Source organism: Diaporthe batatas, assembly GCF_019321695.1.
Source record: "Diaporthe batatas strain CRI 302-4 chromosome Unknown Contig00014, whole genome shotgun sequence".
Lineage (NCBI taxonomy): Eukaryota > Fungi > Ascomycota > Sordariomycetes > Diaporthales > Diaporthaceae > Diaporthe > Diaporthe batatas.
This window is the reverse complement of record NW_025408561.1, coordinates 72,483-86,548: the sequence shown is the minus strand read 5'-3', so window position 1 is coordinate 86,548 and position 14,066 is coordinate 72,483. Positions and strand designations below refer to the sequence as shown.

The window sequence follows — 14,066 nt, the reverse complement described above, 5'->3', positions numbered from 1 at the left end:
CGTCGAAAAATGAGAGAAGGATGTATCTGCCCGAATCCCAAGAAGAAAGAGAAAGCGTCTCATTGTGCGTCCTCTTTCCTCCCCTTAGATGCTAGTCCTGTGCTCGTCGCTGCCGTCCATCCAAATTCTAATTATCTGAAGCTTCTCCCACCCGGCCTGCTTGCCGCTTTCCCCAACCGTCAACACCCGCCACGTCGGCCCAAAGCCCCGAATCCTCGCCTTGACATCTTCGGGCTTGTTGCCTGCACAGAGAAGCAGGTATGCGCAGCCCCTCGCGCTCAGCGCCCCTGGCAGCGCTTCGATCAGCCGGTCCGTAATCTCCATCCCGTCCCTGCCGCCCGCGTACGATAGAGACAGCAGGTACGAGTCGCGGTCAAACCTGGCGCTCGCGCTCAACGTGCGGCCGTCCGTCCCGGCCTCCCCGGCCCCTTCGGCAGCCAGCCGCGCGTCGTCCCGCGCCGGCAGGTCGTCTGTCGGCACGTACGGTGGGTTGAAGACCAACACGTCAGCGCTGCCAGGTCGCAGCGGAGCTACGAGGTCCCCCCGCACGGCGCCCAGGAACATGCCGTGTGTGGTCGCGTTATCGGCGGTAGCGCGCGCTGCCGTCGCCGCCGTTGCCGCGCATGCGAAGGCGTTGACGTCCACGCCCAGTGTGAGAACGTCGCGGGTTCCGAAGATGGGTTGCGCGTGCGCGTGGACAAAACTCACCACCACGCCCGAGCCGGTACCAACCTCGACGACCAGGGGCGGGGGTGGCGTCGCGAGGTGGTTGTCGCCAGCGTCGTTGCTGGGCGCGCCGAACCGCTGCTGCAGAAAGGCGGTTTCTGAAGGGGAGGAGAGCGTGTCGAGGAGGAGGAACGAGTCTTCTGCCGGCTCATAGACTCTAGAGTAGGGCACGTGCGAGGTGTCCGGCGTGGGGAGCATGGCTGGCTTGCCCACGCGGGTGTTTTGCTGTGTTTGCGAAAAGAGAGGGGAAGCGCGGTGGTCGAGGTCCGGATGAGACTGCACTTGCTGTCGTCGAGACCGAAACAGGAAAAAAGTTTGCTGGGCACGTGATGTGTTAGAGCCATCCTCGCTCCTCTCAGCCCGTTTAGGCTCCAGAATATGCAACATCACAGCCTCCAATTCAGGCAAGGCCCACGAATGCAGAGACGGTTGTACGCTTTATGCAGGATTTCAGTCGGCCGAGGCTAGTCTTTACTTCGGCCACCAGTCCTCTACACACTTGGCCGTAGAACAACTTCTAACAGACAAGACAGGTAAGCCACAAGGGCTCTAGTTTAACATGCTGTGATTTTGCCAGGCGTGGCGGTGTTGCACTAAAAGAAAGTATGCGGCTGCACGTATATTAAGATACCTGTTGATGTGGCTGGCTGGCCATGTGCTGCAAGAATGTTGGTGGAATGATTTTCCGCCAAAGCACTCTAATTGGGTCTTTGTTTGAACAAGCTAGGCCCATGAAGCACTCGACACGCCCCGGCAGGGGAGCAGAGGTCTTGTCGCCGCGTTTGGATTGTCAGAGTCGGCCCCACGCCCGACCGCTGTCCACACCATAATGCCACACACTTTGCGTTTCTCATGGTAAATGGGCCCCTGCCTTTGTTTTCGCTTAAGAGATACAGAAGACAAGCCTAACATACACGGTGCCCTATTCCAGTCCAGCCTTCTTCTCTCCGTCCCGAAAAAAATCCAGCTGGTCTTAGGGAGGTAATAGCTTCCTGTATTTGTGATATATCAACCTAGGCTAGGCTCTCGATCACTCGAAGCTCCTTAAGCACAAAACCACCATGTGGGTCCGTTCCTGTTCAAATCCGAAACTCCGTTGGTATGTATGATGGAAAGGGGGAAAACAAAAAAGCTCTGCCCTACCCTGCTTATGCCCGCCCCAAATGCCGCTTGAAAGACAGAAATTCAATGTCATGATGTGGGAAAGCCCACCTGAGGGTCGGCCGGTGAGCGACACGGGGAAGCTCGTATGCCGTACCGCGGGAGTTTTCCGATGCTTGAGGTGCAAGAGATGAAGAAGACATGCGATCTATATGCCGAGGACGCCCTGGTTGTGCTATGCCCTCACCCAGAACAAAAGACATGAAGTAAAAACAGCAGCCACAATTCGATTTGGAAAGTCAGAGCCCGTGTTTGTCAACCGCATTAGACGTGGGTTCGGTAGCGGATTGACAGGCTGGCTGATTGACCGTTCCGCTCCACTTCGTTCGCATGTACGCTCTTACTTCTAGCGATTCCCGTCTCTCCCCCCGGGGGGGGGACGGTTGTTTTGGTTGCGTGGGCATTCAAGTGCTGACCTGGACCCAGCTCGACGTGCTTTGTGAGGGATGAAAAGCCCCCCAGTGGATAATTTGCATTCTTCCCACTGGCAGTGTGCTGAGATGAGCCCATCCTGCGTACACAACTTTCGTAAGAGATGCCACAGTATCTAGTTTCGGTATTCCTCAGGGACTAGTTCGGAGGATAAAAGCTATTGTTCTCCATACTCACACCGTGCCCTGGTCGCCCATACCCTGCGCCATGATTAAACGGCGCGTAGGCAGAGCTCCGAAACTGGACCTGGGGTGGTTGTTGTGCGAAGGCTGCATGAGGTGATCCTGGAAATGGTGTTGGGAGAGGAAGCTCGGCTGACGATAGTGCTTGCAGACCGCTGCCACCAAGCGGGCCAGAGTAGCCGTGTGGCAACGGCGCAAGATAGCCAGTTGATGAGCCGTTTGTGGGAGGGCTGGGGGGAACGTAGCTCGAGAAGCCTGAAGAAGCGGGCCCGAGTGGCGCGAGAGCGGTAGGGTGAATGGGGTTATGCGGTTGATGCGGTATGTTGGGCCTGCGTGGGAAGATTGACTGCTGGAAATTGGGTGCGTTTAGCGTCCTGTGGGGCCAGAGATGAGGTAGGTGATGACGCTGGGCTGGGCTATATGACTGGGTAGGGGAGAAAGGCTGACGGACCGGACTGTGCTGCTGTGATGCAGTGTTGGAAGGATCGAATCTCTGCTCACTGACTGCGCCAGTAAGGAGTAAGCCTCCGTGCCGCTGATCGAGTGCCCTCGAAGGATCGTGCCGAGGGCGTTGTCTTCGCTGTGTATCGCTCGGGTCCTCGGGCAGCGCCCGCCGCTCGCCACCAACTGAGGCCTCCCGATGAGAGACCTCAGCGGGAGGCTGAGAACCATGCGAGTGCATGGCATACTGATGGTACATATCGACGGCAGGAGTGTCCCTCCTAAGAGACTGTGTCACCCGGCGGTATGTAGGCACACCCAGCTCCGCGTCGACCCTGGCGACCTGGTATGTCCTACGCAACAGTTCCCTGCTGGGGGGTGCGGGCTCTGAGTGCAGCTTATCCCGGCAGTACGGGCAACTGTCGGCATCCCCAAACCACTTGAGGATGCAGTGGTTGCCGAAGACGTGCTTGCACTTGGGCAGACGCAGGGGATGCTCAGTGACGCCTTCCGGGCTGAGCACGCCAAAGTCATTGTAGCAAATGACGCAGGCTTGGATGGGTCAGCTTTCAACGCAGAATGAACCCGAAGGATCGGGGATCAATCGATCGGGGTAATCGCTCACTTCTCTCATTTTCAGGCAGACCCTCGATGTCTACGTTCTGTAGAGCCTTGATGGCCCTCTGGGAAGCGACGCGCTTGTTGGACATCTGGCCACGAAGCAGTTGGGCTTGCCGGACACTGCGAAGGCCGGCATAGTGGAAACGTGGGCCGTTCTCGTCCGGATCGCTGTCGTCGTCGTCGTCCAAACTAGACCCCGGAGACGCCGGTGCATCATTGCTCCCCTCGGTGGATATCACGCCTGACCGGGATCTCAGACCAACGGAAGCAGACGCCGGGGACGCGAAACTCTCGCGGGAGCTGTACGCCGCAGCCGAGGACCTCCTCGAGACAGCATCCGGGGGCAAAGGCCGCAGGTTTGAGGCCGGCGGGGGGGGCCTGGCGTGTGGCTGCACGTTCACATCCGGGTGACGCGGGGGTGGTCCGTGGCCACCTGCGCGGGGCAGGGGGTTGTGAGACTGGCGAGCAGACATGCCCCCGTCATTGTCATGACCAGAGGCAGCGTTTCCAGGCTCAGAGGGGGTTGCAGACGCAGGGGGCTGGGGCGGCCTGGACGCTGGTTGGAGTTCCGAGCGTGGTGCTCCGCCGTCGAAGGGCTCCGTCGCGGGGTTCGGGCTGGCCTGGTTGGAGTGCAGGATATGCTGAAAGTCGCCTGGGCCCTGGGGGATTTGCGGGTTTCGCTGCGCGGGCCGTGGTGGCGGCGGGACGAAGGTGACTGGAGAGTATGGCTGTTGGGCCGGTATTGGAGGTAGCGGGCTAAATTCTGGGATCTGATGGTTGAAGGAACCATCGTGGTTCGAATCTGGCGGACGCGATGCCGCTGGCAGGCCAAGGTGCGGCGTGGTGTTGCTTGCATTGTTGGCGGCGTTGTTGGCGGCGTTGTTTATGGCGCCGCCTTGAGGCCAGTGCTGCAGGAAGGAGGGCGTGTGGGGGTGGTGGTTAGTATACAGAAAGGCATCCGATGAGACTGGCGGGAAGTACTGGGGGCTCCAGCCCCGGTGTGCCTGCCACGGGCTTCGATACTGCTCGCCGCGCCAACCGGCCAGTGCCGGGCAACCGCCCCCTAGCCGTGGTCCAACGTGAGGGTGGGGATCGTGGCGTTGCATCTCATAGTCCATGGCATCGTCATCCATGCTACCGCGTTGTGTGTGTGTGTGTGTGTGTGTGTGTGTGTGTTTGTGCAGCCCAGCAGGACGGGGATGCCAGTCGGAATGAGCCTCAGGTCGACGGCTAGGGTTGGGGGGCGGCAGCGCAAGAGAGCCACCTGGTGAGACACAGGTATGTTGTTGTTGCTGTTGTTCTGGGAGACGGTGAGCATGAATGACCTCGGACGGGAGGCGTGGTGTCCACGGGGGTTTTCCAGCCGGGCAGTAGTGGTGGTGGTACTGGCGGTTGTGGTGATGTTATGGCCGAGGTAAGGTGGGTTAGGTTGCTGCCGGATGCGGCCTCGACACCCACCACATGAGGCAGGGGGAGTTGCAGGCAGGGCGGGCGGTGGCACTGGAGTGGGCGACCGGGTTGCGGGTTGTTGAGCTTTGTCTGGCGCGTCGGCTGCTGCTCGGTGATGCCCTCAGGATTGCAGAGACGGGGTGAGGCCAGCAGGGTGAGAGACAGTTCCGAGGAGGCCAGAGGAAAAGACCAGGTGAGAAAGAAAGAAGGAGGAAGGGCAGAGGGCGGGAGAGACGGGGAGTTGGAGTCTCAGATGCCAATGCAGTCTGTCTGTCCGTCAGTCAGTCAGTCATGTGTGGGGAGGAGGGGTCCATGTGTCGCAGCGAGGTGCTTGCAAGTGCAGTGCAGTACACCACAGCACTCCAGCCCAGCCCAGCCCAGCCCCGGCACGGCGGACAGGCAGACAGGAAGACGGGAACCAGGGAGGGGGCACCAGTGGGAGAGAAAGGTAGACCAGGCGCACAGGGATGTAAAGAGGTGGAGCGGCGGGCTACTTACTACTTGACGCAGTAATTACAAGTCGTCGGCCCAGACAAGGGCCAGGATTGACGGGAGAGACAGCCTGCGTAAATGAACTAACTGCCTACAAACTACCTAGGGATGCATGTACCGGCTGGTTGGCTGGCTGACTGACTGACTGACTGACTGGCAGACTGAACTGACTAACGGATCAAACTGACTAATAACTAACTGAAAAGCAACCGAGTTAACTTACATCAGACTACATTGCAACCGTACAACATACATGCCTAGGTAGGTAGTGTGAGCAAGGGGGGGGGGCGCAACGCATGGTCGGACATTGAGGCCAGCGACATGGACACGGGCAAGGACATGGATTTGGGTACGGATTGGGGATGGGGCTGCTCACGAGCACGCCACACAAGTGCAGAGGACAAGCACAAGACTGGCGCATCCGAGAACCCAAGGACCCAAGGACCCATCAACCATCCGGCCTGGCTGGCCTGGCGGCCACAGAGCTGCACTACTGAACCGCTGGACCTGTGAGGCGATGCGATGGCAAGGCCCATCCTTGATCCCTCCCCTCCGCCCCGCCCAGCCTGCCATGCCAGCCTGCCATGCCAGCCTGCCTCGTCCGCGGAAGATGAGCGGTGGTGATCGCCGTGGACCACGACTTTGTTTGGGGATACGATCTGGTCGCTGCCGAGTCAGAGCAGTCTTGGTGACGGGAAAAGTCAGCCGAGTGTTGCGAGCTTCGGCAAGGTTCACTTCCAGGTTTCGGAACTTTGAAGCGGTCGGAATATCGTCTTTTGTTCTTGCATCCGGATGCACTCAGACCCTTCGCCTGCCACTTGCGACCCGGACTGGGACTGGACCTGGACCCTGGGACCCCTGGGGCCCCTCGCCTCATCTCGATAGGTCCATGTGCGCAGCTGGTGCGCTGGGACAACCTTTGAAAATCAATTAACCCCCCTGTCAGCTGGACCCCACCTCCCAGATCGAGGCTAATCCATCCTTATCTATTGGCCCGTGCAGCTGCAGCAGAGGGATCATCGACAGGGGTACCGAGAGCGACATCAGACGGGGAGGAGCTCTGGTGCCTCCCCTGCCGCCCTCCCTTCTACCTACCTAGGGAAGTACTCAAGTACCTACCTAGGCACCTGGGTAGGCACTCAGAGGACCAAAGGTATCCGCACGCAAGTAGATACTCCGTACACACAAGTACCGTTCCAGACGGCGTGGCACAACACACAAACATCACAACGCATCACGACACATCACAACACATCACAACACATCACAGGACAGCACATCACAGCACTCAGCCCGGCATACAACGATCCACCGCGCCATGGCCCCGCTCGTCAGCTGCAGTCGAGCACCACACTCACCCGCTGGCACCCCAGCAGTGCAATGGGTTCGGGTTCAGGCTCAGGTTCAGTAGGCCAGCTAGCTCCAGGCAGGCCAAGGGCTCGACTCCTGCGGGGTCGGTCATGACAGTAATAGGTCCAAGCAGGCTGAACATGTACTCGTGTGTATCCATCCGCACTCAACTGCCTGCTCAAGCACCTAGGTACCTATCTACCTACCTAGGCACCCTAGGCACCTAGGTAGGTAGGTACTAAGTATCTATCTGCCAGCCTTCCCCGACCAGCCAGCGCCCTGGGGAAACACACCGCCCACGCTGCCGAGTCTTGACTCGTGATGCACTTTGAAGACAGGACGGGAACAAGAGCCGACAACCATTCCGAGGCCACTCGTCTCTCTGCAGGTCCAGCGCTCCCCTGTCGCAACAGCAACAGGAGCCACCCCTCCCGAGGTCTTCTGAAGCAGAGACAGCAGTGATGCGTCACAAAACGTACGGTGCTCGATGAGGCTGGCTGCATGCATAGCACGCTCGTACAACACGTACTGGGCGGCCTGCGCATTGATGGTGTTATAAGAAGTCAGGCGGATCCGCCACTACGACGTGCTGGTCCGTCCTGTGCACCCCAGTCGACTTCTCAACCCGCGAAGAACCCTCTTCCACTCCCTTGTGCCTTCTGACCTACCTTGCCTGCCTGCGAGCAACTCGCCCGCCAGCCAGCCAGCAAGGCGGGCACGGCGCCCAGATCCCGCCAGTGGTTGGCTCGGTGCTCGGCCCAGCATACTTGTGCTTCCGCGACCAGGTGGAAACAGGCTACCCATCTAGGTGCCTAGGTAGGTACCTACGACTCTTCGATGCTGGGCCGACATTTGGTATTTCACCCCCTTGGCGAGCTGGTCCTCCCGACCAGACACGCATCGGAAGATTGCCATGATAGTGCCGGACAAGAGAGGGGAGGGGGGTTGGGGTCGAAATGAAAGACGGAGAGAGGAATGAAGGGGGGGGGGCAAGAAGCAAAAAAACACATGACACCAAAACGGAACCAAGAAGCAAAACTCGCGCTCAACAGGAACAGACTGGCCAATGCTCGGTACAGCCCAGTCATGACAGCCCTCGGTCCTGCACAGGCAGGCATGGCGGAAGACAAGGCAGGCAAACTCGACCATCACTCGTCTGACCCAGCATAATTGGCTTTTGGTGGGGTTGTATTCGCCTGGGCCAACCTGCGCAGGCTGCGTCACAAAACAACGGATACTCCGTCGTCTCATTCTCCGACACCTGGCGTACAGTTTATGGCAGATCTGACTGTGTCTCCTTCAGCTCCCCGCAGGACGACTTGATTTTGTCCAATCTCCATCCCTTTGCACCCTTTGCTGGACGGCAGACCCGCCCCCCAAGGAGCACGCCCATGCGCAGCGTTGGCAGGCAACCCGACGCGACGCCGGCCACATTTGTCCGCATGTTACGAATCTTCCTCCAGCGCTCACCTGATGAGTGCCGCCCAGAGGCCCGGCCAGTTCATCTTGGGAGAGCCCTATTCCGGCTCGCGGCTTTGAAAACGGTTGGCCCCCACACACTGACGCAACTTCATCCTCCGCACCGGAGACCTTTTCCCTTCACGGTGCTGAGAAGAGCCGGCCCGCGAACAAGATGCGCGAATGCACGCCACATTCCAGTACCGTTAGCAACGGAGCATGATGTCGACCGCTTCGTTTTTTTGTTTTTTTTTGTCGTCATCTCATCTGCCGTTGCGGTACCCAACAGAGATCTGCCACTGTGAGCCGGCACCCATGAATCCTGCAAACGAACCTGCATTTTAGTCTTAAGCGTATGGCAGGCCCAAGCATGACCAAGAAGACCGGTTGCTGCGACCATGCTTTCTCCCTCTTGCTTGGGAAGCCAGCCGGTCAAGCCTCGTCCAAGCAGTCCCGTCTCGGTGGTGCGTGGGCTGGCGGGCCAATGAACCCCGGCCGGCGCTGGGCGGCCCAGATTTCTCTGGGGGCGGAGGCGTCGTGGCACTGCGCCCACCATAGCTCTAGCCGAAGCCGGCCGAGACCTCTCGCGGGACCGCCGTACCAGGACGACCTCTGCGACGCCGAAATGCTCTCGACGAACTTTGGACGTCGCGCGGCCCCCCCCCCCGTCCCCCACAAATTGCACGATGGCCACCACTCTTCTAGGGTGGTCATCATCTGCGCCTGCCGTAAATACAGGTTGCTTGCTGTGCTCAGTCTCCGCGCAGGCTCCTTGATCCATGATCACCCAACGGACCTTACACAACCAAGCTGGCAGCTGGCAGGGCAGGTGTCCCGCGGTAAAACGCTTAATCGCTGGTTTCACAAATTCAACCTTGCTCCATCGGTCGACCCATGATGCATGGAGGGAAATGGAGCAACGGCTGTCGAGAACTCTCAAGACAAGGCAAGGCACCCAGCGGCGCGCTACGTTGACAACCAGCACAAGACGATTACGATTGGTGGCCCGAGGCTCGATTTTCGAGACCGGCGCACAGCCTCCAGGGTTTCACTCCCGGCGACAGTATGCTCGTGGCTGCATCAATTAGCCGACTGGTCAACACGCGCTGCGCACCGCATCTCACCACACTGCGCGGCCACTCTCGCAAGTCACCCCAGGCAGGACTGAAAACATGTCATGAGGAAGAAGCAGTTAGCCACATACATTATTACCGTTGCAGCACCACATCTTCAAGAACCACATCATACAGAGTCCTTACGACTTAGTTTCCCTCTGAACTTATCATGTTATCCGATGTTATCTAATCAGAGGTTAAGAGGTTATCTTGACACAAGTCAAGATGTCATTCTATAGGAGGTTGTCCTTGATGAGGTTAAGAGCATGTTTTGGTAAAACTGAAGAGGTTGTCCGGTGGGAGGCTGGCCTCTGCGAAACCTCCCGTTGCCCTATGAGACATGGTCGTAGAGTCCTGCATGTACCCTTGAGGTACACTAGATTGATGCTGTGGCCGACCCGAGAAAAGATCATGCATGGTGGTTGACGAGACGTCCACGGGCATTGTCGTTTGGTTCTGGTCCACAAGGGGAACATCCGTCGGCGGCGCCGGGCAGAGCCGATGGCGGGCCGCCGTCAACGGTGTGGAAACCCTCGATTGCACCGAGCCATTTCCCGAACTGGAAGGTGTCTTGCCCCGCGTTCGCCAGATCGTGCCCGTCACGATGCCTGTGCCGCGCTCGCAATCCTTGGAAACCTGGGACACACACGCACAAACACAAATCATCAGATCCGACCATGGACGTGCAGAAAGTTCGAGCCAACTTCCCAGCCCTGAGCCAGGACCAGGTGTTCTTCGATAATGCCGGTGGTAGCCAAGTGCTTGGAACTGTCGTTGAGTCGTAGGTGACGTCTTGGACATTTTTGTACACCATAGCCCCGGCCTTTGCACAACTGCCCCGACTGCAACCCGACTGACAGAGTATTCCGCCTGCGACCTAGCATACGTGACTACCTGGTCAACTCCAACGTGCAGCTCGGCGCCACGTATGATGTTGGCAAGAAGGCTACTTCGAGATATGAAGACGGCTACCAGGCAGCGGCCAGGTACATCAACGCCTCGCGCGAAGAGATAGGCACGTCTCGGTTTGCCATCAACACCCCGTAAGGCAGCCATTGCTGACGCAGCTGGCCATACAGTCCTGGGCGCCTCAACGACCCAGCTCTTCCGCAACTTTGCCTCCGCGCTGGCCTTCCAGCCGGGCGATGAAATCATCGTCTCAGCCATCGATCACGAGGCAAACATCGCGCCCTGGGTCGACCTCGCAAAGCGCCAGGACCTGGTCTTGAAGTGGTGGAAGCCCACCGCCCCTTCGTCCTCACCCAAGCTCCTTGCCTCGGACTTGGTGCCCCTTCTGTCGTCGCGCACGCGGCTCGTGACGTGCACGCACGCAAGCAACATTCTAGGCACGATTCATGATATCAAGGCCATCAGCGCTGCTGCCCACGCGGCCAGCCCTTCGGCGCTGGTGTGCGTCGATGCGGTTGCATACGCGCCACACCGGCGGGTCGACGTCCGTGCTCTCGGGGTCGACGTCTACGCGTTCAGTTGGTACAAGGTGTACGGCCCGCATGTCGCCATCATGTTCGCGGCGTCCGGCTCTGCCCAGGCGCAGATGCACAGTCTCGGCCACTTCTTCAACCCGCACGCCACGCTCGAGAACAAGCTCGGGCTGGCTGGCGCCAGCTACGAGCTCGTCGGGGCCATCGGGGCCGTAACAGCGTATGTTGGGTCACTGGGTTGGGAGGCCATCCTCGCGCAGGAGGCAGAGCTACAGGGTAGGCTACTGCGGTACCTCAACGGGAGACCAGGCGTCACAGTGCACGGCGAGACGAGCGACGATGCATCGGTCAGGGTACCGACGATTAGCTTCACTGTCAAGGGTTGGGACTCGAAGGAGCTGGTCGAGTCGGTGGAAAAAGAGACAAGATTTGGCTTCAGATGGGGTGCTTTCTACTCAAATAGGCTCGTGAACGAGATCATGGGTCTTGGAAAAGATGGCGTTGTGAGGGTGAGTATGGTACATTATAACACTCGTGAGTTTTTCCTGCTACCCACCCCCTCCTGCCCCACGCCCAAGAAAAGCCCGCTTCCAAGAACAAATATGGATTGCCTGCCGTGCCTGCAGATGTGCAAAGTCCTGACTAAATGAGGATGTAGTCGATGAGGTGAACGCGTTCACTGCTGCTTTGGATAGGACGTTGTCGGGGAGGTAGAGAAACCCTGAGCCGATACGTGCGAGGCACTATGCCCTCAGGTGGTTGTGTTCTACGAGGTCTACTTTTGGGAGACCATCTTTTAAGATGTTTCATTGTATGAGGTATGAGGTTGTTTGTCGCACACAAGGTTGAGGGATAGAGACCGTGGCCAAGTAGCGGACAGCTAAGCAACTTTTCAGTATGGTACTCAGACTTGTTCTAATGCTCTGATTGATCTTACTCCCTCCATAAGTACAAGGGCAGTACACCCAGCGACTGCGGTCACTGGAGGACCTCCAATGAGATATGTGATTGAAAAAACCTACTCTTCATTCTCAACAAACATCAAGATATTCATCAACAGCACCCATTATGCATAACAAGCGCTCAAAAGAACCCGAAAACTTTATCAGGATATCCTATAACTTGCTCATAGACTATTATTTTGCCCATTGGAGGGTTTCCAACCCAGCCTGTGCTATAGATCGGTGGAACTACCCTGCTAGAGTTTATATAGTGAGTACTGCCCCAATGGTAGCTACCCTAGGGTATTAGATACTGTGCCGCCTGGAGGACAAACGGGTGAAGCTCGACCGTCAAGGGTGGCACACAATCACCCATTGGGAGTTACCTGTCTATGACCAGGAGGAGCTACTAGGTAGTCACTTCACCGCTAGGGAAAGAGCCGAAGAGTGTGCAAGGGTGCTCGATAGGATGACACGCATCCATACTTGGGCCGAGGGACACCGCTTTTCCGAAACCCTCGTCGTAGACCTAGAAGCTTGATTGCAAGACGCTCGGCGGCGCCACAGTCTCCTCCTACCTACTATGCGATACGAAGTAAAGTGATACGAAAAAGTTCCAAAGCGAAATTCGACAGCGCCTAGCTATCATGTGGGGCGGCCCAACAAGCCAGGCAGATATTCTGATAATGAGAGCTCCAACGTTCCCCGTTCCCTGCTTGGGCTTGCCCGCCATCCTAGACCCTGAGTTCCACCATGCCCGAGGCAGCCGAATCCACCTCGAGCGTGCCAGCGACTCACACAGTGTAACAATTTCTCAGTCTCACTCAGCTATCGGTCCATCTTCTCCATGTCTTTAGGAGAGGGGTCGCCGATGCCGTCCTCTTGGATGGCAAACAGACAGTCAGCCTCGGGAAGGCAGGGGCTGTCATAGATCTTCGCAATACGAGTCTCCCCACGGCCCTTCTTCAGACTAAGACGGGTTGTGGAGGCGTGGGCAATGATGTTGCCGCCAATCGGTTTCTTGGGGTCTGGGTTGAACATGGCAGAGGGGCCTCCATCTACCTGAGCAACGACTTGGTTGGTGATGACGACGGCGATTCCGAACTCGTCTGCCAGCCGCTGGAGCGTGCGCATGAACTTTGCGAGATGTGTCTGCCGGCTGCTGAGCTCTCCTCGGCCCAGGAAATCCGTCCGGTACAGCGACGTGGCTGAGTCGACAACCAGAAGGGAGAATCTGGTCTCGCACATCATGGCCGCAGCCTGGTTGAGGAGTTGCAGCTGGTGATCTGAATTGTAGGCCCTTGCGTATGCAACGTTGTCAAGCACTTCCTCGCCGGATAGACCATAGCGATTTGCGACAGATAGCAGGCGCACGGGCCGAAAGGTACCCTCAGTGTCAATATAGAGACATTTTCCCTCGCCGCCACCCATGTCGAAGGGCAGTTGGCAGGTGACGGCCAGGGTGTGACAGATTTGCGATTTGCCTGTGCGAAACTCGCCGAAGATCTCGGTGACACTGCCAGTCTCGATACCACCAGCGAGAAGGGTGTCGAGATTCTTGGAGCCGGTAGAGATGGAAATCAGCTCGCTACGGCGTTGATGCATCTCGGTGGCAGTGGTAAAGCCCATAGGCACGAGCTTCGATGCTGTACCGGTGGAGGTCAGTGTCTGGTCAGGAAGGATCGCCTCACGAATGCCTGCCTGGGCATTGCCAAGGTGGGAAAAGGATATTCACCTTCTTGGAGGATCTTGTTTGCCTTCTGCTCGGATATGCCCTTGATCTGCTCGAGATTCCTCCTCGGCGTGTACGCCACAGACTCGACGGTGTTGTAGCCCCCATCTACGATGAGCTGAATGTCGCGCTTGGTGAGACCACCGAGGCCCTGCACGATCGACACTTGTGAGCAACGAAACCCTGAGAATCCCCCCTCTGGGGCCCCTCTGGGGTTTTCCGTGCCCCTCAGGACTCACCTCGAGAGCTGCCAGCGGCGTGGGCGCGCCCGGGCCAGTCATGCTCTCATCGCCCGCCTGCGCCTCATCGTACTCTTCCTCTGTCTGGGTCATTCTTGCGACGATTTATGGGGCAGATTCTCGACAATACATGGATCAAGAGAACCAGATGGGGCCCAGAATCCCACAGTCACAGTATGGAGTGATGCGTAATTTGGTTTCAACAGCGGAGGTGAAGTTGATGGGCGAAGTTGTCAGGATGCTAAAGTGTTGACGCGGGTTGATAACGCGACGCGGGCTGACCAC

The 14,066-nt window shown here is 58.0% G+C and overlaps 4 protein-coding genes across 4 annotated transcripts; 1 reads left to right on the top strand and 3 right to left on the bottom strand.

Moving 5' to 3' along the window:
- Nucleotides 1-84: 84 nt before the first annotated feature.
- Nucleotides 85-1,070, bottom strand: KVR01_010919 (S-adenosylmethionine-dependent methyltransferase; the record flags this gene model as incomplete). The annotated part of the gene is made up of 2 exons (XM_044784057.1): nt 85-951; nt 1,053-1,070. The coding sequence occupies 2 exons, from the start codon at nt 1,068-1,070 to the stop codon at nt 85-87; spliced, it is 885 nt and encodes a 294-aa protein (XP_044640066.1).
- A 502-nt stretch (nt 1,071-1,572) lies between these two features.
- On the bottom strand, nt 1,573-5,492 carry KVR01_010879 (uncharacterized protein). Its single transcript, XM_044781890.1, has 2 exons — nt 3,568-5,492; nt 1,573-3,494 (listed from the first exon to the last, which is right to left on the bottom strand). The coding sequence occupies exons 1-2, from the start codon at nt 4,694-4,696 to the stop codon at nt 2,458-2,460; spliced, it is 2,166 nt and encodes a 721-aa protein (XP_044640026.1). The 5' UTR covers nt 4,697-5,492; the 3' UTR covers nt 1,573-2,457.
- A 1,968-nt stretch (nt 5,493-7,460) lies between these two features.
- On the top strand, nt 7,461-11,860 carry KVR01_011039 (uncharacterized protein). The gene is made up of 4 exons (XM_044789444.1): nt 7,461-10,208; nt 10,309-10,442; nt 10,507-11,403; nt 11,528-11,860. Exons 1-4 carry the CDS (start codon nt 10,105-10,107, stop codon nt 11,581-11,583), a joined length of 1,191 nt encoding a protein of 396 aa, XP_044640186.1. The 5' UTR covers nt 7,461-10,104; the 3' UTR covers nt 11,584-11,860.
- A 392-nt stretch (nt 11,861-12,252) lies between these two features.
- On the bottom strand, nt 12,253-14,058 carry KVR01_011138 (recombinase RAD51). Its single transcript, XM_044790609.1, has 3 exons — nt 13,782-14,058; nt 13,546-13,693; nt 12,253-13,456 (listed from the first exon to the last, which is right to left on the bottom strand). The coding sequence occupies exons 1-3, from the start codon at nt 13,872-13,874 to the stop codon at nt 12,639-12,641; spliced, it is 1,059 nt and encodes a 352-aa protein (XP_044640285.1). The 5' UTR covers nt 13,875-14,058; the 3' UTR covers nt 12,253-12,638.
- Between the last annotated feature and the right edge of the window lie 8 nt (nt 14,059-14,066).